The sequence below is a fragment of the Podarcis raffonei genome, chromosome 6, assembly GCF_027172205.1.
Source record: "Podarcis raffonei isolate rPodRaf1 chromosome 6, rPodRaf1.pri, whole genome shotgun sequence".
In the NCBI taxonomy this organism is placed as follows: domain Eukaryota; kingdom Metazoa; phylum Chordata; class Lepidosauria; order Squamata; family Lacertidae; genus Podarcis; species Podarcis raffonei.
The window spans coordinates 42,995,557-43,017,500 of NC_070607.1; the positions used below are offsets into that span (position 1 = coordinate 42,995,557).

Below are 21,944 nucleotides of genomic sequence, written 5' to 3' on the forward strand. Positions count from 1 at the left end.
TACTGAACAATTATGTGGTTAATGTATTCACTAATATTCAAAGAAACAGAAGTGATTCCTTCCATTATTTCATAATACAGTTATGCCTATCCCCACCACTGCACCCCTTCTGCAAAAGGCCTTTGAGTCACTTTTTGTAGCTTTGCACAAGCACGCTAGGTGACAGCACACCACTTTGCACTTGTGTCCGCGTCTCAGGCTTGTGCTTTAAAGCGAATACGAGGGCTCGCACAGTCCTGCGGTAGGGCGCGCTAATGAGACGGGATGAGAGATGAAAAACTTCTCGCTCAATATTTTCCACCAGCGGGTGACCAATCTGAAAACAGAAAGTAAGAAATGAGATCCTTACATTTAATAAGGAGACTAACTGTTTGAAATTGGAGGCTGGTTTCTTAATCAGCTCAAATTCAAGGAAATCCACTTCACATCACAAGTAAAACAGGAAGAGCAATTTAATTTCACTCCAGCAATTAAAGAACAAGGCAGTGTGGTCAGTCGCTTTCTTTGCCAGCCCAACAGGAAACTAATCTGCAGCCAACCTGGGGTATCAGGTTCAAGTGCAATTACAAACAGGGTAATACTGCCTCCGATAACATTCAGTGATACAAGACACTTTTGATAGCATTTCAAACTCAACTCCAAAACCAAAACCTGGATGTTCTAAATACTTGGCAGGGCCGACTGGCAGGGCTGTAAAGGGAAATGCAGACTGTGAGCAAGTGTAAGGAGGTGTAATTAAGAAAACAGAAAGGGATTTGCTAAATGTTAATTATGAAGTTATTGCTTCAACATGTGCCAAGCTATGTAATTTGGCACAGCTGAGACATCTAAATAAATTATATAGAAATAAATGAAAAGCAACTATTGCCTACCAAGAAAGGGTTTATTTCTCTTTTGGCCATTAGTGCCGAGGAATTCTGTATTTGGGGAGAATCCAGAATGTTCAATTGTTACTATCTTCAGGCTTATTTTCACCTCTGCTATGCTATAACCACTTCCCACTCTTTGTGGAATCTTATATCTAAATTTTAGTACTCCACTAAAATCACTGACCCTCCTCATCCTCCATAAGATCACTGATCTTTGAAGGGTTGTGGATCTAAAACACACTGTCCAAAGCTCACTGCTCCAATTATTTTGAATAGCTTCTAATTCTAACTCTTGCCTCTCATATTTTGCTCACAGCTCACCTCTGGTGGTTCATGAAAATGCATATGGCACTTCTTTGTGTTAGTAACAATGGCTCTTGTGGGGAAGATTCAAATAATAGCACGGGGAGTTTTGATTATACTGGTGAATACACAGAACAGGACCTTCTCAGCAGTGGCTTCCCCGTTCTTGCAATTAGATTCCACGTGAGATAAGGCAAGCCCCATCGCTTGTTAACTTTAAATTGGCCTTAAAAACTTACTTTTAAAAACATGGCCTCTGGAGGCCATTTTTGTTTTACTGTATGTTGGTTAGTGTACATTGCATCACACTGGATATTTAAGTGCTTAATGATTTTATTTTGGGATTTGCATTGCATACAGTTCTAAACTGCTTTGAGAAGCATTTTAGCCTGAAAAGCGGCCTAAAAGTCTAATAATTACATTTACTAGCCCTTGGGTTCCAATTAGAAAAGAGTGGCTTCGGCTGCCAATTAGCTTCCGGGCTAAGTGTGAGGTGCTGGTTCTGGTGTACAAAGTCCTATACAGCTTGGGCTCAGGATACAATAGTCTCAACCCTTTATATATTCTACTGATCATTATGTTCTTCAGGAGCAGGCCTGTTCCCATACTATATAGGCATCAGGCCTTTAATGTGGCAGCTCCTACTTATTGGAATCCTGCTCCGCTCCTACACCCGAGCAATTAAATACTGGTCAGGCTCCATCTCCATTGTTTTATTATTTATTTAATAAATTAAAAGAATGATCTTATGTTTTGCCAGGGGTTCAACAGAAGAAGATACTCTGTGTTTTAAACTATTACCACCCTGGCCTTTGAAGTTCTCAGCATGAGTGGGGATGTCACATTCCCGCCCCCCCCCCCCCGCAAAAAAAATTAGGCTCCTTTGCCCAACAGCCAACTTGCTAGTAGGCAGAAGCAAGTTCAGCAAGTATATTATTCCCCAACACTGTGGTGTCAAAATTAGATGCTTATGACATTAAAGACTAGAATTCACCCAATTCGTAACTGGAAAAGACTGCAAATAGTTTGCATTATATATGAATCTTATACAGTGGTACCTCGGGTTACATACGCTTCAGGTTACATACGCTTCAGGTTACACACTCCGCTAACCCAGAAATAGTGCTTCAGGTTAAGAACTTTGCTTCAGGATAAGAACAGAAATCGGGCTCCGGCGGTGCGGCAGCAGCAGCAGGGCCCATTAGCTAAAGTGGTGCTTCAGGTTAAGAACAGCTTCAGGTTAAGAACGGACCTCCGGAACGAATTAAGTACTTAACCCGAGGTACCACTGTATTAGACAAGCATTTCCCATGAAGAACAGTTAAGATGCTACCTTGCACACCTAGTTTCCCCATTTGTACATTGCAGCAAAAGGCAATTTACCAGCCCTCCAGCAGCAAATGAATTTCAGAGTGACCCACACTCAATTAAAAATAAATATATATATATATAATAATGATTAAAACTGAAACGATTGGTTAGCAGATGGATACTATAAAGACAACTTGTTTCACAATTAGGCAGATGTAGGCAGCCACTAAGAGCAGTAAGGAGATAGTAGGGGTCGCTATTATTTCAACTGTCTGCTTGCTATGGCACTGAGGGGTTGCTAGGTTGTTGTTTTTCCTCCCAATCTTGCTTTGCATTGGTTAAAAAAGATTCTCATTCAGCAGCTATCTTAACATCTGCACAAATACAAGGTGAAGGAGAGTGACAGCAGTGACCAGCCAGATGCAACAAGAGTAACGGATGGAAAAAGAAGGTAGAGGCAGCGTATCAGTCAGGTGCAGGGAAGCTCTGGCTCTCCAGATGTTGCTGAACTACAACTCCCATCATCCTTGGCCATGCTTGCTAGAGCTGGTGCGAAATTTAGTTCAGCAACATATGGCAGGCAAAAGGCTCTTGGTACCCAATATATATGTTTGCACTAGGTGGAAATAAAAGAGCCCTGAACATGCAGACCCAGCCTTTTGGCAAAAGTGGAGAAGCACATATATGAATAGTAATGAGCCAGGAAAACAATCCCAATTAAAACTGGCTTCTGGCTACTGACTGCTCCAGATCAGCAACATCAAGCATGTATCTGAAGAGTTACATACATGGTAGAGTTGAAGCTGAGCACTCCAGCTTCAGGACCCAACATTAGCTCCTTAGCAGAAACGGTGCATGATTTTCTGACCAGAGTTGACAAGGACTGTAAACACTGCTTCTAAATTTTGCACGGCAATTCCTGAGGGCCTTGACGTGCCATTTAAAGGATAATTAATGAATACATTAAAAGGATAATTATTATGGAGTTTAATATAGCAGGCAAACTGATCATTAAGGCTTAGAGAGAATTCTTGTTGTGTTCATTACTTAAGAATACCACAGGGATCTGATATTTACCACCACTTTGTACACTATTGACCCTCTCTGTAGGTTCTCACAATAAACTTTGATTTACAAACACTTAATTACGGATATAAAGTTTGCCTGAAATACAGAGCATCCAAAGGGCTTTAGCACAGATTTAGTGCATTAAAATATTGTGTGATCTCCAATGTTGCACAAGCAGGCTTTTGCTCACACTATAGGACTTTGCTCCCCCCCACACCAAGCAGCTCCTTGAGGACCCCCAAAATTTGCTCCAGAGTCCCAATCCATGGGAACTGAAGGGGGGGGAGGAGGGAAAGCCAGTTCTGCTGCTGTGCTAATACCATGCGGTATTGTTCACTAACAATCCATTTCCATGCTTTCCTTTCTTTGAATTATTAGGATGATATGTACATGCTGGCTATGCAAAAGCAAATGTTTTCTTCTACTCCTCCTACCCGTCAGTTAGAGTCCAGGGTCATGTAGAGTCCATGGTCTTCTTAACACATGACTCTGCTCAACTTTATAATCATAGTAAGATTATAGTAGTATATTATGATTATATAATCATATTAAGATTTCCTAGTTCCACCCCATACCTTCTGCAGTTAGGCAAGTAACAACTAGGGAGGGAGTTTTTTCAGTTGTAGTGTCCATACACAGAATGTCCCTCCCAGGTGCCAAATCTGATGTCTTTTCCAGCACCAAGTAAAGAGCTTTTCATTTGCCCAGGCCTTTCTGCATGCCATGGAACTGAATTCTAACTGAAAATGTTTTCTGATTCTGTTGCTTCTATCATTCTGCACACTCTTCTCATTTCCGCTGATTTTATACTGTGCCTTATTTTATTTGATATTGTTCATAGGACTTTTGAGAGCTACTCTCAAGCTTTGCGAATTTGGGAAGGATGTCAATATTTTAAATAAGTTATTGTTGTTGCAGATCCTGTACACGAGCTTTTTTCTATACCCTCCTCATTACAAAGAATATATCTGGGGGGAAAGGACAGTGAAAGTTCCTAACAATAGATTTCAGTCTTAGGATCAGACGATACTTTTGCAGCCACCTACAGAAAGGTTTTCTCATTCTACAACACCAAAAGATGAATTTCCATGTAATTTCTCACAATGCTGCAAAAACTTTTTTTAAAATATTTTTTTGATTTATTTAACTATTGCTTTCTTCCTTCCCCACTGATTGAAGAGGTGAAGACAGATGGAACATTTTTAGAGCACTGGGGATGGGTTGGAAACACACCCATTGCATTCAATATAAAATCTACATTAGTTTTATTCCTAGGAAGAAAGATCCTGCTCTGTAAATTGAGGGTGTCTCAGTTTCATTGAGGAAAAAGCCAGCTATAGATAGTGCTGACTGGATATTGCATATGATGCTAATCAGCACACATAATCCCTGACGCAGCTTTGAAACTTAAAAAAATTCAGGGGGGAAACATATAAGTGAACACACTTACGTATAGGGCTTAAAACCTTTTTAAAAAATCAGATAGTCTTGCTGGAACCTGACATTCTACAAGATTCATAGAATCATAGAATCATAGAATCATAGAGTTGGAAGAGACCACAAGGGCCATCGAGTCCAACCCCCTGCCAAGCAGGAAACACCATCAGAGCACTCCTGACATATGGTTGTCAAGCCTCTGCTTAAAGACCTCCAAAGAAGGAGACTCCACCACACTCCTTGGCAGCAAATTCCACTGTCGAACAGCTCTTACTGTCAGGAAGTTCTTCCTAATGTTTAGGTGGAATCTTCTTTCTTGTAGTTTGGATCCATTGCTCCGTGTCCGCTTCTCTGGAGCAGCAGAAAACAACCTTTCTCCCTCCTCTATGTGACATCCTTTTATATATTTGAACATGGCTATCATATCACCCCTTAACCTCCTCTTCTCCAGGCTAAACATGCCCAGCTCCCTTAGCCGTTCCTCATAAGGCATCGTTTCCAGGCCTTTGACCATTTTGGTTGCCCTCCTCTGGACACGTTCCAGTTTGTCAATGTCCTTCTTGAACTGTGGTGCCCAGAACTGGACACAGTACTCCAGGTGAGGTCTGACCAGAGCAGAATACAGTGGCACTATTACTTCCCTTGATCTAGATGCTATACTCCTATTGATGCAGCCCAGAATTGCATTGGCTTTTTTAGCTGCCGCGTCACACTGTTGGCTCATGTCAAGTTTGTGGTCAACCAAGACTCCTAGATCCTTTTCACATGTAGTGCTCTCAAGCCAGGTGTCACCCATCTTGTATTTGTGCCTCTCATTTTTTTTGCCCAAGTGCAATACTTTACATTTCTCCCTGTTAAAATTCATCTTGTTTGTTTTGGCCCAGTTCTCTAATCTGTCAAGGTCGTTTTGAAGTGTGATCCTCTCCTCTGGGGTGTTAGCCACCCCTCCCAGTTTGGTGTCATCTGCAAATTTGATCAGGATGCCCTTGAGTCCATCATCCAAGTCGTTGATAAAGATGTTGAATAAGACCGGGCCCAAGACAGAACCCTGTGGCACCCCACTAGTCACTCTTCTCCAGGATGAAGAGGAACCATTGATGAGCACCCTTTGGGTTCGGTCAGTCAGCCAGTTACAAATCCACTGAGTGGTAGCAAAGTCAAGACCGCATTTTACCAGCTTCTTCACAAGAATATCATGGGGCACCTTGTCAAATGCCTTGCTGAAATCAAGGTAGGCTACATCCACTGCGTTCCCTTCATCTACCAGGCTTGTAATTCTGTCAAAAAACGAGATCAGGTTAGTCTGACATGACTTATTTTTCAGAAATCCATGCTGACTATTGGTGATCACAGCATTCCTTTCTAGGTGCTCACAGACTGTTTGCTTAATGATCTGCTCCAGAATCTTCCCTGGTATTGATGTCAGACTGACTGGGCGGTAATTATTTGGGTCCTCTCTTTTCCCCTTTTTGAAAATAGGGACAACATTTGCCCTCTTCCAGTCTGCCAGGACTTCGCCTGTTCTCCAGGAATTCTCAAAGATGACTGCCAGTGGTTCTGAAATCACATCTGCCAGTTCTTTTAATACTCTTGGATGCAGTTCATCTGGCCCTGGAGACTTGAATACATCTAGACTAGCCAAGTATTCTTGTACTATCTCCTTAGTTATTCTGGGCTGTGTTTCCTCTGCTGAATCATTTGCTCCAAATTCTTCAGGTCGGGAATTGTTTTCTTTATCGGAGAAGACTGAGGCAAAGAAGGCATTGAGGAGTTCAGCCCTTTCTGTGTCCCCTGTTTGCATTTCACCATCTTCTCCTCTGAGTGACCCCACTGTTTCTTTGTTCTTCCTTTTGCTACGAACATACCCATAAAAGCCTTTTTTGTTGCTTTTAACCTCTCTAGCAAGCCTGAGTTCATTCTGTGCTTTAGCTTTTCTGACTTTGTGTCTACACGTGCTGGCTATTTGTTTGAATTCCTCTTTGGTGGTTTCCCCCCTTTTCCATTTTTTGTACACATCCTTTTTTAATCTTAACTCAGTTAAAAGTTCTTTAGATAGCCACCCTGGCTTCTTTAGGCACCTTCCATGTTTCCGTCTCATTGGTATTGCCTGAAGTTGTGCTTTTACTATCTCCCTCTTAACAAACTCCCAACCATCATGAACTCCCTTTCCTTTTAGTATTACTGTCCATGGGATCTCACCAAGCACTTCCCTAAGTTTTATGAAGTCGGCTTTCTTAAAGTCGAGAAATTAAGTCCTAGTATGCTTGGCTGCTCCTTTCCGCTGTATAGTAAACTTCAGAAGAGCATGATCACTCGCGCCTAATGATCCTTCCACTTCTACCCCACTAACCAGGTCATCAACATTGGTTAGGACCAGATCTAAAATGGCTGTTCCTCTTGTTGCTTCTCCCACTTTCTGGACAATGAAGTTGTCTGCAAGGCCAGTGAGGAATCTGTTTGACCTTATGCTCTTGGCTGAGTTTGACATCCAACAAATATCTGGGTAATTGAAGTCCCCCATTACTACTATCTCCCTTCCTTTTGCATGCTTGGCCATCTGTTCCAGGAAGGCATCATCTATGTCCTCCGTTTGGCTTGGGGATCTATAGTAAACTCCCACAATGAGGTCACTGTTATTCTTCTCTCCCTTAATTTTGACCCAAATGCTCTCACTTTGGCTTTGAGGTTCTAAATCTTGGATCTCTTCACAGGTATATACATCCCTGACATATAACGCCACTCCTCCTCCTTTCTTGTCTGGTCTGTTTCTCTGAAATAGATTGTATCCCTCCATTATTACATTCCAATCGTGGGACTTATCCCACCAGGTTTCAGTGATTCCTATTATGTCATATTTAGTTTGCTGTACCAAGAGCTCAAGCTCATCTTGTTTATTTCCCATACTTTGCGCATTAGTGTACAGACATTGAAGTCCATTAATCATTCCCCCGTGTCTCTTATTTAAGGATTTTTTCCTCCCACCACTAGGTCTGCATGCTGTTTGCTCCATTCGGTCTATGACATTTGGATGATCATCTTCATCAATTGATAGACTCCTACCTTCAGGAGCACTGTCTCCCTCCCCCACATTAGTCAGTTTAAAGCCCTCCTGATGAGGTTTCTGAGATTTTTTGCAAAAACATTCCTCCCAACCGTTGTGAGGTGCAGCCCATCGCTTGCCAGAAGTCCATCTTCAAGAAACTGCATTCCGTGATCTAAGAATCCAAACCGTTCCTGTTATTCTATGCAGATTCTATGCAGCATAATTCCTGCATCCACAAGGGGTTGGACTAGATGACCTTTGGAGTGCTTTCCATCACCATGATTCTCTGAGAAGAGCAAGAAATCTGCTGCATAGACTCATGGAGATAATAATAACGTCTCCTCATATTTCAGCAGGCTGCCTGCCTTTAATACCCAGCCATTTGATGACTGAAGGACACTGTTTCTGGCAACCCTGAAATCACTGGATGAGATTATGTTTTAACTGTTTCAGAACATTTTTTGTTTTGTTTTGCTGTTGCAACTTGGGCTCCTTTGGGAGGAAGAGGCAAGGTGTAAATAAAATAACATAATGTTACATAAATAATAGTTAAATCCCTATAGGCAAGGTTATACATTGTTCCCCTTATTTTAAAAAATAAATTGCAAATCATTCAGTTTGTTGTTATGTGTACAACATGCAAATTATAAATACAGACTCATATCCAATATAAAGTTCAACTAGAATTTAAACCTTATGCCTCTCGTCACTAAGATCAGCACTTTTCTGTTTTGAATTCCTGGCATCTGCCCTAAATCCGTAACAGAACCACCCCAACTTTGTAAAGAAAAATGCTTCTCATTCAAAGCCATTTTCAGAAAATGAGTAATAAAAAACACAGTACCTCCAGCTCTAGAGCTTCAGCAAGTAGCTTCCGTGCATTCTGCCTAAGCTTCTCTGTCCTGGGATTACTCCTCACTTCTATTGAGGGCCTATTTGAATGGTCTTTGATGAATGTTCTCCACTCAGTATACACTTCTTTGGCAAGAGCGGCCACATCCTGATCCGAATGCTTGCGCATCTTGTTCACTGTATGACCTTGCAGAAGATGAAAGCAACACAAAGTCTTAGCACACATTAATACATATTAGTATGAATGAAACTTCTAAAAACTGAGGGCAAGCTTGGAAGCACCTGGAATCAGTAACATGGGTGAAAAAGACTTGCCATGAGATGGACTGACATTTGGCTGCTTTGCCAGCAGTTTCCAGGCCAGTGTTATTTCCACCAAAGCCTGCTATAAGCCCAGAGATTTAGCACAGCAGTTATGACAGCTGGAACATCTGTAAACATCTTCACTTCTCTATAGAGTTCTTGACTAATTCATTGTATTTAAATATATTTAAAGCTGCCTTGGTAACTCTGATTACTGCTAGAGGTATAATGACCAACTAAGACAGCTAACATAAGATCAGTGAGGGCAGAGAGTGGGCTAAGGTCTTTAACATGGACACTTAAAATGCCAGTCAGGCTTAAGCTCACATTATTTATATATATATATATATATGTTGTTGTTGTTGTTTAGTCGTGTCCGACTCTTCGTGACCCCATGGACCAGAGCATGCCAGGCACTCCTGTCTTCCACTGCCTCCCGCAGTTTGGTCAGACTCATGTTTGTAGCTTCAATTACACTGTCCAACCTATATATATATATATATATATGTTTATATATATTCAACATGCCAAGCATTTTTAAAATGAGCACAACTGATAGGTCTCAGTTTATTCAAATGAACCACATACATATTTCCAATGGAAAATTTAAAAAAAGAATGTTACCTATTTTTGTTGAAAGTAAAACTTCTTTGGAGGGTATTTTCTTCTTTAATTCCATTAAGGCTTCAATTAGATTCTCCTTAGACTGACCTGAAAGCTCTAGCATAGATTTCCATCTTTTTATATCTTCTATAACCACAACTCTCTGCAAAGAACAATCATCATTAGGAGACAGAAAGAGGCACACATAACTTATTGCAGATAAATGTACTGTATTCTGTGTCAGCTAATATGATTGCTATTGACTTATGAATTATTAAATATGACAGGTAGACTAAGTGCAGGAAACCTAGGTAATCCAAACAGACGAATACTTGTTTCACAGTAAGTCCCTGATGTGAAGCAAATGAGAGAAATCTAGAAAGCAAAATAAACTCATTAGACTGCCATCTTCAATCCACTTACTATTCTGAAGTGAGTGTTTTAAGCAGGGTTTTTTAAAACAAAACATGAAAACACCTCATTGTATTGTCAACTAGCAGCTCTTATTTTTCATCTCATCCCTATGTAAGGTCATCCCTGCACTTACCAAATATTTTTTTCAAGCCACAGCCCATCATCCAAATTCTTCATTCCAAATCTCAGTAGGCCAAACACCTCAAGCAAATATAACCCCCCCATTCCTGACTTGGTCCACTATAAGCTAACTTTTTACTTCACTAATGCAGCGCTTCTTGTTGTCAGCCTTTACATGGACTTCTTGCAGTTTCTTCACCACTTTGGACCCACTCCTTCTACCAGGGGAGGGGAACCTGTGGCCCTCTAGCACCTGTTGGACCCTTAACTCCCATCAGCCCCAGACAGCATGGCCAATAATCAAGAGATGATAGACGCTGTAGTCCAGCTTGTCAAAGTAAAGTGCATCATCAAAGCAGTTTCACTGAAGCTTTTGAACTACCGCATTAGGACCTCTCTAGCAGGAATGGTTTGTAAACTGCATGCACAGTGTCAGATCCATCCCCACAGCACCCTCAAGCCTCTCCTGAAGGTGGTGGTGGGGGAACCCTGCTGAATGTGGTGAGTTAAGGCATATCAGGCTAAAGGGAAAGGGAGAAGAAAGGGCAGGGAAGTCATCTTGCAACCAACCACTTCTGCCCACATTTTCTCTGGATCAAACCCATACTATAAAAGATGCGTTTCTGACTACTTTAGGGAACCTTAATAGTTCACTGTGCAACATGTTAATTAATGATTTTGTTCCAACAACTGTGAAGGGACTAACCACACCCACCCAGACCCAAGTACTTATTGCCCTATAGGATTTTGTACCTACCTATCTCTCAAAATAACTTCTACTTTGCTAGTATTTATTTATTTCGTATACTGCCCTTCATCTGAAGATCACAAGGTGGTTCACAACATCAAGAAATGAAAGGAAAACACAAAATACACAATAAAACGAAAACAAACCAATAACCCTCCTCCTTTGCTTGGCTAAGTTTCGCCTTCCCTATCTGTACGCTCAGAAACACTGTCAATCTATCTGAAACAAAAGGACAGCCATAACATATTACAGTAGACATTTAATGAAATTAGAAAAAATTGGGCATATCCAATATCTTACCTTCAGAGATTCTATAGTAGTTTGCTTGTAAATCTTTTCTCCAGGATCTTTCTCCTTAGGGTGTCCTTCAGTTCTGGGTTTTCGTATAACAAACTTATCCATAACAGAGTCCTTAAAGAGACAGAAGCCATTGAATGGAGCAAAAAGACAATTCTGTTTCAAAGGCCGGGTGTACGGGTGTGTGCGCGCACTGTACAATTATCTTCTTCAGTAGAATATCTGGGATTGATACAGATCTTGCAGCTATAACTAACACAGCGCAGTGCCCATTAATCTGAAGAAAATGATGATAGCAGCAAAGGAGTGGAGGAGGAAAGAGACTTTCATACTCTAACTGGCAGCTTAGAATAAAATCACAGCATCTGAGCTAATAATGTGCAACAACAGAAGACAGAGAAGAAAATTGGGTATCAGACCACAAGTACTCAAACCTCTCAGAAGCAACAATGGTTTGATGGAGACTAGGAGTTACCGTAATATCCTTCAAAGATGGGACCGTTTGGAGTCATGTCCTCTGTTTTGGATGTTCTTCCTCAACTACAGATTTGAGAGGGCCTCCTATTAGCACCCAGGGTAAGAGGGCGATTGGTTAGCTACTATTCCTTCCTATATTGCAAGCCGACCAGACAATAGAGAAAGGACGAAGAACATTCACAATGCAGCCTTGATGATCAAAGCGAGTTAAAAGGCAGGCAATGCTGCGAAACCCTGAGAAACATTATGTCCGAGAAGGATGGGGAGAGACCACGGTCTGAATGGTGGTGGACTTGCGGTGGACTCACCTGGGAAGGAGCAGCACTCGCCCAAGATGCTTCCCGGCTGCCTATTAGCTTCCGGTATTGCAGCTCCCATCCCGCCTCCAGGCTCCCTGAACTACATTTCCCGGCAGGTCTTGCGGCGCGCTCTGTCTTAGCTCTCACGATGTCTCCTCTTCCAATCACGCGCCACTAAGTCATTCATGGAGGCAGCCTATTGTTTTTTAAGGGCGATGGCTACTCAGAAGTACGTCCTGTTGAATTTAGTGGGGCTTACTCCCATGTAAGTAGAGTTGGGATTGCACTTTAAGTAGCACAACACCCATCCTGGAGATGGAAGCTGCATGGTTCCTTAGAACTTTTCCCCCCAAGGGAGAGAGAAAGAGAGATCGCCGTTCACAGGAAACTGGGGAAATCTAGAATTTTTAGCGTAGTTGTGGTTAGACAGCGATCATGTTCATACTGTTTCTAACGTAAAGCTTCTGTCGCGTGGAAAGTGTCCTAAAATTGCTCTAAAATCATCAATTCCAAGACAGTGAGAGTACTTTGATTTTATTACCTCCAAACTAGAGGCAAGAAAGACCAAGACGGGTGTGGATTTGTGCTTAACGCCCCACCACACACCAATCAGCCCTCATGTTGCAGGAAGCAATGTCGGCCTCAGTTCAGTTGCCTCCTCAGAGCCGATCTCCGAGCCAAAATCCAGCGCGCTCAGCTGCATTGAGAAGCCTCGCGCTTCCTTGAACTTTCACGCAGAAACCTTATGGTTTCCAAGTTTTAAAATCTTTTTATCATTATTTTTAACACCCCAAATTATCTAATTCTTCATATGAAACTAAGTTGCAAATAGTGCGACATCCTCTCTTGGTTGCTTTCTCCAGTGAATACTGTTCTACTAAAATCCGAGTGTATTCCCGCAACCCGCTCCCTTTATATGAGCAGTTCTCCCTTCTGCCCAGGGAGGGGTGTGAACCGCACAAAGAAACCCGGAAGTCCGCATCCTCCGTCCAGTCTAATCCATTTAAGTCCGCAGAGCTGTTCGGCGGGTGCCGGAAACCGGAAGCGCGAAAGGGGCGGTTAACAAAAATAAACAACCGTCTGGCTGGGGGTTGGCGACTCAAGATGGCGGCGCTGCGGCCGAGCCGTTTGGGGCTGGGGTCTCTTCTTCTCCTCCTGCTGCTCGCTGTGGGCGACGAGGCGGCCCGGCCCGAATTAGAGCCCGTTCCGGAGTCCCTCTCCGAGTCTTTCGAGCCGGCGCTGGGGAACACCGCCCCTTGCCAGCGGACATGCCAGAGCACCTACCCGCTCCATACTTACCCCAAGGTAACAAGCGGCGGGCGGGTGGGGTGGGGGCGCCCCACCTTCCCTATTGAAATATTCCGCCACCCCCCAAGAACCACGTCACGATAGCAGCCAGTTAGTGGGACCTTCTCTGCATTTCCCCCTATTCATCCTGCCACCTGCATTTAAGCCCCGGGCGCTCCTGGTTTCTTAAATAAAAAAATAAGAATCTGACCCCAGAAGGGGCAGCCCCTGCGGCATCGCTGCTTATATTTAAGATCTCCCCACCACTACCCTCAGTGTAGGGATGCGGCCGTGGCTTGTTCTCCTTTCGCTGTGCAGCCCTCGGGGCAACTGGCAGCCGGGGCTGCATATTCTTCCTGGCAAGGAGAAGGAATAGGAAGGAAGCCACACTCCCTGCGGCTGCTGCTGCTCCTCCTTTGGCCGGTGGATGGGGCCTGACTGGTTTTGCCAGTGCTGCGATGCCCTTCCTGGGGTTGCAACCGCCAAGTGGCTATGAGAGCGCGGACCCGTGGATGGATTTCTTTGGCTGCCTGAGGTGGGGCCTCGCAGCTTGGCTGGGTGCAAGTAGGAGTCTCTCTACAGTTGCTGTCCACTAAGTTCTGTGCGATCAGCTCTCCTCCACTTTCCTCTCCTCAGCTTGTTGGACTGGCTAGTACACAAAGGAAGTGTGCAAAAATAAATCCTTCACGTGTACCAAAATGCAAAGTGGCATGATTTATTGTTGTTACCTGTTAGCTGCATTCCTCATAGAAGTGGCCCGAAGAGACTTACAAAATGCTGCCATAGGTCTCAGCTGTCCCCTGCACAGCTACAGCATACTGTATCTGCAAAAGGCTGTCAACTTTAAGGAAAAGGAAAACTGCTAAGATAAGGTATCTGGGACTGCCTTCAGATTCTGGTTTCTATGCAAGCACTTTTGTCAGCTGGTCTGAAGGCCAAATAATGGTTGGGCTAATGATTTTCAGATTGATTGACATATGGAAACGGAAACTTTTCTATGTTTCCCCATGAGGTACTAAGGCTGCAATTTTAGGTGCATTACCTGAGATTAAACTCTAGCTAATTCAATGGAATCTGCTTTTCAGTAGGCATGCATGGGATTGCACTCTTATTTCTCAGCAAACTGCAAAGTAAAATGTATTGTGTCTATATCATCTACAGGATTTGATCTCTACATTTTTATTACAAAAATATAGTTGTCATTATAGCCCACTTTCCAGCCTATATAACTCCCCCAATTCCACATCTAGAACCAAAATAGTGACACTTTGCTGACTTTTATACTACTGTAAATTCACTAAGAGTGTTTGTTCAGTATCTGTCCTGATATCTTTCCTAACTCTCTTCTTCCCAGTGCACACATGGAGCTGAGAAAATTATTCTTTAATTTCACCCACCCAGCCCAGTATTTGTGTAGCTTCTTGTAGCTACCTGCTTCTTACCGTACAAGATAACAGGTTTCTCCTCAATGTTAGGTCTTTACCTGTCATGATGATTATGCCAAGCTGTTAACATAATGACACATCAGACCAGGGCTTCTCAGCAAACATGCTCCTTCATATCTCTGCCAAAATTCCTCCTTTCACATCTATATTATTGTTAGCTACTGTATGTCTTCCATGCTGTTGTTTGTTCACCATTGCACCCATCAGTGTAATCAATACTGCTTTAAGACATTGACACTGTTACTTTCCTTGATAGATACCTATGGCACTGTTACTACACAGGAAATACATAGTTACACAATACATTGTCATTTGATTGTTGAACCGCATAAGAATTACCATTTTCTTGGTATGTGTGTTACTCCTGCTTTCAGGTTCCTGATTAAGACTGAAATATTCATAATAGATAAATATCTAGCTTATAGGAGAAGGGGTCCATATGTTGACTGGGGAGAAAGGTAAAGGAACCCCTGACTGTTAGGTCCAGTTGTGGACGACTCGAGTTGCGCGCTTATCTCACTCTATAGGCCGAGGGAGCCGGCATTTGTCTGCAGACAGATTCCGGGTCATGTGGCCAGCATGACTAAACCACTTCTGGCGAACCAGAGCAGTGCACAGAAACACCGTTTACCTTCCCGCCAGAGCGGTACCTATTTATCTACTTGCACTTGATGTCCTTTTGAACTGCTAGGTGGGCAGGAGCTGGGACCGAACAATGGGAGCTCACCCCATTGTGGGGATTCGAACTGCCAACCTTCTGATTGGCAAGCCCTAGGCTCTGTGGTTTAGACCACAGCGCTACCCGCGTCCCTAGACTGGGGAGAAAGGATACATCAAATACAGTTTGGTCAAAAGCAGTGCCACCCATCCCTAACTCGGGACAGCCACTCCAGAAGGATATCATGGTCAGTGGTATCAAAAACTGCTGAGAGGTTGAGGAGAATTAACCAGGACCTATTTCCTCTGTCTCTCTCCCAACAGAGGTCCTCATACAGGGCAATCAAAGCAGTTTCTGTGCCAAAACAGAGCCTAAACTGTGATTGAAATGGATGTAGAAAATAAATTTCCATCAAGGGCACCTGGATCTGGTCCACCCACTCAAGATAGTTTATATTTGTGCAGCTTGTTCCAAAGTAAACTAAATAATATTTTATTCAACATCTTGGTTTCATATTTGTATAAGGTGTTTCAAGGCTCAGATACAAGACTTGTATTAAAGCCTACTTTTACTAACCCCAGTAGTCTGCTGAAGTCTCAAGTGAAAACTCTTGGCTCACTCTTGTAGCTCTGTGAAAAAATAAAAGAAAAAGATTTTTGAAGTTAAATTGTGCAGCACATTGTGTATGTCTTTGTGTATGAGTAGGGTTAGAGTAGGACGATTATAAAAGAGTGATACTGACCTCTTAGGTTTTCATTACCAGGAAGAAGAGCTCTATGCATGTCAAAGGGGCTGCAGACTCTTCTCCATTTGTCAGTTTGTGGATGATGGGATTGATTTGAATCGGACCAAGTTGGAATGTGACTCTGGTAAGATAAGCTAGCCTCTTTTTCAGCTTGTAATATATGGGTGGTCCCCACTTTTCTTCCTACTCAGAGTAGGCTTATTGAACTATATTGACCAGTAACTTTATTTCAGTCAGTCTACCCAAAGTGTGACTTAGTTGGATATCTCCCTAGGAGAAGAATTAACACCATGATGTTAATTGATTAACATCAAGAGAGTTCAGCAAGGAGGAAGCTTCCAAAATCATGCCACAAAATAAGTGTCCACATAAGGGCATGAAATCTGATTTATTACAAAGTCAAAAAAGTAAATTTGGCTTAACGTCAACATGTGTCAGCCACAGATACCCTGTCATCAGGGAAATCTATAACAAAATAATAAGCCTTAAAACATGCACCTTGTCACATTTTGTTAGTTATCATAAAATATGTCATTGCAAGCTTAAGAATAAAATGAGAAATTAAAATAAACAAAAGTTTGCAATGTAAGAGAATGTTGTGATATAAAAGATAATAATAGTGTTGATGCCTTAAGATTTTTGTAATTGTAGCTTCTCCTTTGAAAGAGAATTTTTCTGAAACAAAGAGGAGTTTTCTAAGATGAAAGAAAGTGTAATTAATAAGTTTTCAGTCACAAAGTTACTTGCAGCTGGGATGGGAATCTCTTAGTCCCAAAGCTATTTGCAGCTTTGTTGAGACAGGTCTGCACCCCGTCACAAGATTGAGCCTGTCACGGAAGAGAAAGTTCTGTTTCCATGCTGAATTGGACATTAAATATAAACATTCATGAATAATAATCTTGTAAGCTTAGATTGGAAGTAGATCCATTGACTTGAGTAGTGCTCACTTCAAGTAAGTGCACATAGCATTGCAGCCCTAATTGGCTCACTGAGTACACAGTTCTGGGAAGAGTTTATTTTCCCTCTGCAGTTTCTCTGTATACAATTGTTATTTTCACTCTGCAATGCTATTATTTTGCCTGTCTCCTATCTAAAATGTTGGAACTGGAGCCTTTTAGAAGTTGCATCCTGACAGAGTTGGCAAAACTGAAAGCTAAGCATATAGCTCAGGGGGCATACTGAAAGTGAGTGGGTATTCTGGTTTTACCCTGCCCCTCTTTGGTATTTCTGTCACTTGGGGAGGGGGTGTGGGTGTTTTTACAGATCCTGAATGCTGAAGTGTAGTTCAATTTTGCCTCTCTCTTATCTCACCACTGACATAATTTGATTGGAAAGATGAGCGTCAGGAAGGGAAGTCCAACATTAGTAGCAATATGTGTGGTGTTGCACCCCTAATATTCAAGTGTGCTTTAGCTGCTTATGTGGAAGGTGTGAACATTTAAACTGAAAGAATGTGTCTTTTACAGCATGTTCTGAGGCATATACCTCTCAGTCTGATGAACAATATGCCTGCCGTCTTGGATGCCAGAATCAGTTACCATATGCTGAACTGAGACGAGACCATGTAAGTATTTATATTAAAGTGAGTGAATACATTTTCACTGCTCGTATTCCCATTCTTCAACTATTTTTAAAGTAAATTGTGGAGAGAAGCTCTGTGACATGTTTGAAATTGTTGCTTTTATATTAATATGTGAATCACTAATTATTTGCAGCTCATGTCCTTAATGCCAAGAATGCATCTTCTATTCCCCCTTACGCTTGTAAGATCATTCTGGAGTGATATGATGGAAACAGCCCATAGTTTCATCACCTCCTCATGGACTTTCTACCTTCAAGCTGATGATGGCAAAATAGTAATATTCCAGGTACTTGCTAACCTGCTCTTACCTGTTCTGGCATAAGAGTTCAAGGGAACTAAGGGAGGGTGTTTTTTGTTATTCTGTTTTAAATCAAATAACTCAGTGTTAAATGTCTGGGAGTGTTCTGTTTTATTGGGTTTGCTCTGCTTAAAAATGGTAAAAATATAATGTGTCTATTTAAATTGCAGTTTGTGTCATTATGTAGGTAAATATGTTGGGTTTGTTTCACTAATTTGAAGGTTTTGTTATTATTTCAGTCAAAGCCAGAAGTTCAGTTCATTGAAAGTCCTGGTCAGGAAACACAGGATTTAAAAGAACCATCATTTCGCAAAGCATCTTGTAAGTTGTTTTAGGGAACTTCAAGGAATAGAATACGGTTTGCCAAACAGTAAGGATGTACTGTCAGTGTCTGACCAGCAATTTGTATCCATGATTAGATAACTGTGGAAACCAGTAGCTTATTTTTTAAGATGCTTACTGTTTGGAATTTGCTTGATGACACAATCTTTGTCTGATGTTTAAACATGGCAACTGAAACATGTTTTTACAAGTTTTGTACTTCAGTTGCTTCATTGGCTCTGGTTCAGCAAGACACTGTGTGTTGCAAATGTAAGAAACAAACCCACAAGATATTTTTTAGCTGTTCGCTTTTTCCTAGAACTTCCTTCCAGTTAAAAAAAGGGGGCACTGCTCAATCTTAACATTTATTTAAAGAGCTTGCTGTGTCTAGCAGGAGGATTTACCGGAAGGAAAAAAGGTTGGGTAGACATTCATAGCGTACAGAGAGATTGGACACTTGAGCATATGTGTCTTGGATTCTGTGATAAAATTAAACAAAAAATGTACTATGATTTTCAGTAGATCTGCAGCCAGGAGGTCCACAGACACGCAAGGGATTCTTCGACGAAGATGAAAGTGATAACTTCTTCAAATGTGTTTCAATGTATGTACATTTTAGCATATGAAGTAATTGCTTAAGGGAGAGACATGTTTCATTCCCTAATGCTGTATATCACATGTAGTTCAACTACCAAAACAATCATGTGAAATGTTTTCACAAAACATTTTCTTAAAATTAACATTCTGACCATTTATGCTGTATCTAACTGAATGCTCTTTAAAAACAGGAAATGCCCATAGTGGCCCAACTTTTACTACAAACATTGCTGTCATGCTGCTTGCATTGAACATTGTTTCCAAACTCAGACCATTCTTTAATATTACTAGGTTAGGTCTATCTATAAGTAAAACAAAGTTCTGAGCAAAGCTGTTGGCTCACATAATATTGAGGGTCAGTTTGAGTATGAAAGGTGCTAAAGTAGTTGTGCTTTTAGGCTTGTGGCAGTGATTGTTAACAGCTTTGGCTCTTAAACCAACTTTGAAAGGTCTTAAGTTCTTCTGAACCTAGTAACTGTAGTTCCTGGTTTGGATGAAATTGAAAACTCTGGTTAATTCAGGCACACCATGAAAGGAAATCACTGTATTTCACAGGCATATTGTCTGTACATATCTTGGCTTATTAAGCTGAGACATGATCATGTGATCATTTTCACTGAAGGTAAATGGTAATGGGGAATAATAACCTCTTATTAGACCCTGAAAGCTCAAAGACAATGGTTTTGTTTATTTTCTGGGACCAGATTAAGGTACAGTAGTTGACTGTGATGGCATCTAAGTCTGCCTATTTTGGATTGTGTGTGTGTAGAAACGAATATTTAGGGGGGATACAATTTTCAATATACCTCAAGCTTGTCTTTATGGCTGATCTGTTTTCTTATTTTCCAGAAATTCTGGCTGGATACTGACAACCACACTTGTCCTTTCTGTACTGGTGTTGCTCTGGATTTGTTGTGCAACTGTTACTACTGCTGTGGAGCAATATGTTCCATCTGAGGTAACTTAAGTCCTAAACTTTCCAGCATTCTACCACATTATATTCTGTGATATCAGAATGCTTTGGGTTTGATTAGAGCCCTTTTGTGCAGAAGAGAGTATCTAATGATTCTCTTGTTAATGAAACAGGATTGTGAACATATATATTGATTATATATTGTAAGAGGTCTCACCTGCTTGTAGCTATCCTCCAATGAAATTACCAACTTAATCAGCTGATGTGATCACTGGGGCAAATACAGTATGGAATATGTAAACTGGTAGTGACAGTTCATGCTAGCTTTTTCAGGGAAACAAAAGATAACAAGGGTGGTTTCATGGGATGAGTTTTGACATCTCCCAGCAGAAGCAAAGCATGCACGTGATTTTTTCTTAGCAAGATGACATTCTCTAGATTTGGTGGACATTTCTGTGAGGTTGCAGTACTGAAGCCATTTCAGTTCATAAAAGTTATAGTACAGTTAGGCCAGAATGCAAAAAAAGGGGGAGGCATTTCTGGTAGCAAATATGCCTGAAAATGTTAATGTAAATAAAATACCATTGTAGAAGTCATATTGCTAGCCATTCATATATTATGTAGTATACAAAATACTATGCAGGATTAGATCAAGATCTATCATCGAATAGTTTTGTGGAGCCATATGCAGCCATTTTAAAAAGTGGTGCTCAGCTAAAGGGCTAATGATGTTTCAGATGTAATGTCCAAAATCTTTATTAAAATTTGAAGTCTTCCATTGCAACTTCCTACTGATGCACAATTTAATTTTGCCTTTTCTGTGCCAGTGTCTCAAAGCCTTGATAATTTCACTCATAAAGACTTGTTTAATATCTTCTACTCCTCACCCCCCCCAACCCTATGTTTCTGGAGAGTGAACTAAAAGTGTGTGGTCCTGTTTAACAGTATAATCCTAAGCATGTTTACTTGAATGTAAGTCCCACTGACTTCAGTAGGAGTTATTCTCCAGTAAGTGTGCATAAGATTTTAGTCATGATATCCATGCACCAAGATGTACTGGAATAAAACTTACTGTGTGAAATGATTTCCATCTAATATCATTTTGTTGTTGTTATTTTAGAAGCTGAGTATCTATGGGGATTTGGAATACATGAATGAACAAAAACTGAATCGATACCCAACTTCTGCTCTCATTGTGGTTAAATGCAAGGCTGATGAAGAAGAAGCTGGACCTCTACCTACGAAAGTTAACTTGACTCAGTCAGCAATATAGATTTAAAAAATGAATTCATTATCTTATTCTAAGACTTCTGTTAACTTTGGTGACTTTTTCCAATGAAGAGGCTTTTGCAGGGGTAGTCAAAATTCAGATTCAAATAAAGTTACATAATTGATTGCTGTTCTACTGTCATGGAATTCAATCTCATTTTCCACCAGTAAAGGAAATTGTGTTGAGCAAATGGGGTTTGTAGAGAATTTACCTTTATTTGCTTTTTTTTTTTTTTTTTTTTTTTGCTTACCAAAAATCATAAGTATTGTCTATACATTAAGGTTGTGGTATTTTCAAATTATGAACATCTGTTGGTATCAGAGTGTATATTTGGAATCTTGTTTCTAATAGTGTAAGGAATTTTTTGTGGTCAAAGATGCCTTTTAAGTTGTCTTCTCAGCTGTGGATAAATGAAACTAACATGTAGAATTGCTTAGAAATCCTTATTGCTTCAAATGGCTCATTTTCCACAATAAGAGTACATTTTTGTTGACCTTTGTGCCAGTTTCTGGCACTGAAGTACTGTGGGTCAGAAATAAAACTTTAATGTATAGAGGAATCTATTATGGTGTCACTTCTGTATCCTAAAACAAATAAGCTTCCCTGGTTTTCATTTGCTACACTTGTCGGCTCAGAGAAATGACTAATTTAAACAACAACAACCTTTCCCTAAAAAACAGGCAA

The 21,944-nt window shown here is 41.1% G+C and overlaps 2 protein-coding genes across 6 annotated transcripts; one reads left to right on the forward strand and one right to left on the reverse strand.

Moving 5' to 3' along the window:
• On the reverse strand, positions 1–12,483 carry TCEANC2 (transcription elongation factor A N-terminal and central domain containing 2). 3 transcript variants are annotated; one of them, XM_053392374.1, is made up of 5 exons: positions 12,154–12,483; positions 11,372–11,482; positions 9,811–9,952; positions 8,876–9,069; positions 1–316 (listed from the first exon to the last, which is right to left on the reverse strand). In XM_053392374.1, exons 2-5 carry the CDS (start codon positions 11,471–11,473, stop codon positions 128–130), a joined length of 627 nt encoding a protein of 208 aa, XP_053248349.1. In that variant the 5' UTR covers positions 11,474–11,482; positions 12,154–12,483; the 3' UTR covers positions 1–127. The 3 variants fall into 3 exon arrangements, with proteins under 3 accessions (XP_053248349.1, XP_053248351.1, XP_053248350.1); XM_053392376.1 differs by lacking the exon at positions 12,154–12,483 and adding an exon at positions 11,803–12,124; XM_053392375.1 differs by lacking the exon at positions 12,154–12,483 and having other exon boundaries at positions 11,372–11,793.
• A 725-nt stretch (positions 12,484–13,208) lies between these two features.
• Positions 13,209–21,819, forward strand: TMEM59 (transmembrane protein 59). 3 transcript variants are annotated; one of them, XM_053392368.1, is made up of 8 exons: positions 13,209–13,449; positions 16,298–16,403; positions 17,746–17,843; positions 17,995–18,147; positions 18,399–18,480; positions 19,003–19,084; positions 19,927–20,035; positions 21,111–21,819. In XM_053392368.1, exons 1-8 carry the CDS (start codon positions 13,249–13,251, stop codon positions 21,261–21,263), a joined length of 984 nt encoding a protein of 327 aa, XP_053248343.1. In that variant the 5' UTR covers positions 13,209–13,248; the 3' UTR covers positions 21,264–21,819. The 3 variants fall into 3 exon arrangements, with proteins under 3 accessions (XP_053248343.1, XP_053248342.1, XP_053248345.1); XM_053392367.1 differs by having other exon boundaries at positions 13,210–13,449; positions 19,000–19,084; XM_053392370.1 differs by lacking the exon at positions 16,298–16,403 and having other exon boundaries at positions 13,299–13,449; positions 19,000–19,084.
• The last annotated feature ends 125 nt before the right edge of the window (positions 21,820–21,944 follow it).

What these genes read in the sequence shown, in the direction of transcription:
- TCEANC2 (XM_053392374.1), bottom strand. Translation starts at nt 11,473, where the DNA reads ATGGATAAGTTTGTTATACGAAAACCCAGAACTGAAGGACACCCTAAG. An exon ending in CTACTATAGAATCTCTGAAG is followed by an intron (nt 9,953 to 11,371) that starts GTAAGATATTGG and finishes TGTTCTTTGCAG; the next exon opens with AGAGTTGTGGTTATAGAAGA. An exon ending in TTTACTTTCAACAAAAATAG is followed by an intron (nt 9,070 to 9,810) that starts GTAACATTCTTT and finishes ATCTTCTGCAAG; the next exon opens with GTCATACAGTGAACAAGATG.
- TMEM59 (XM_053392367.1), top strand. Translation starts at nt 13,249, where the DNA reads ATGGCGGCGCTGCGGCCGAGCCGTTTGGGGCTGGGGTCTCTTCTTCTC. An exon ending in CAAGTTGGAATGTGACTCTG is followed by an intron (nt 16,404 to 17,745) that starts GTAAGATAAGCT and finishes TGTCTTTTACAG; the next exon opens with CATGTTCTGAGGCATATACC. An exon ending in GCAAAATAGTAATATTCCAG is followed by an intron (nt 18,148 to 18,398) that starts GTACTTGCTAAC and finishes TTATTATTTCAG; the next exon opens with TCAAAGCCAGAAGTTCAGTT.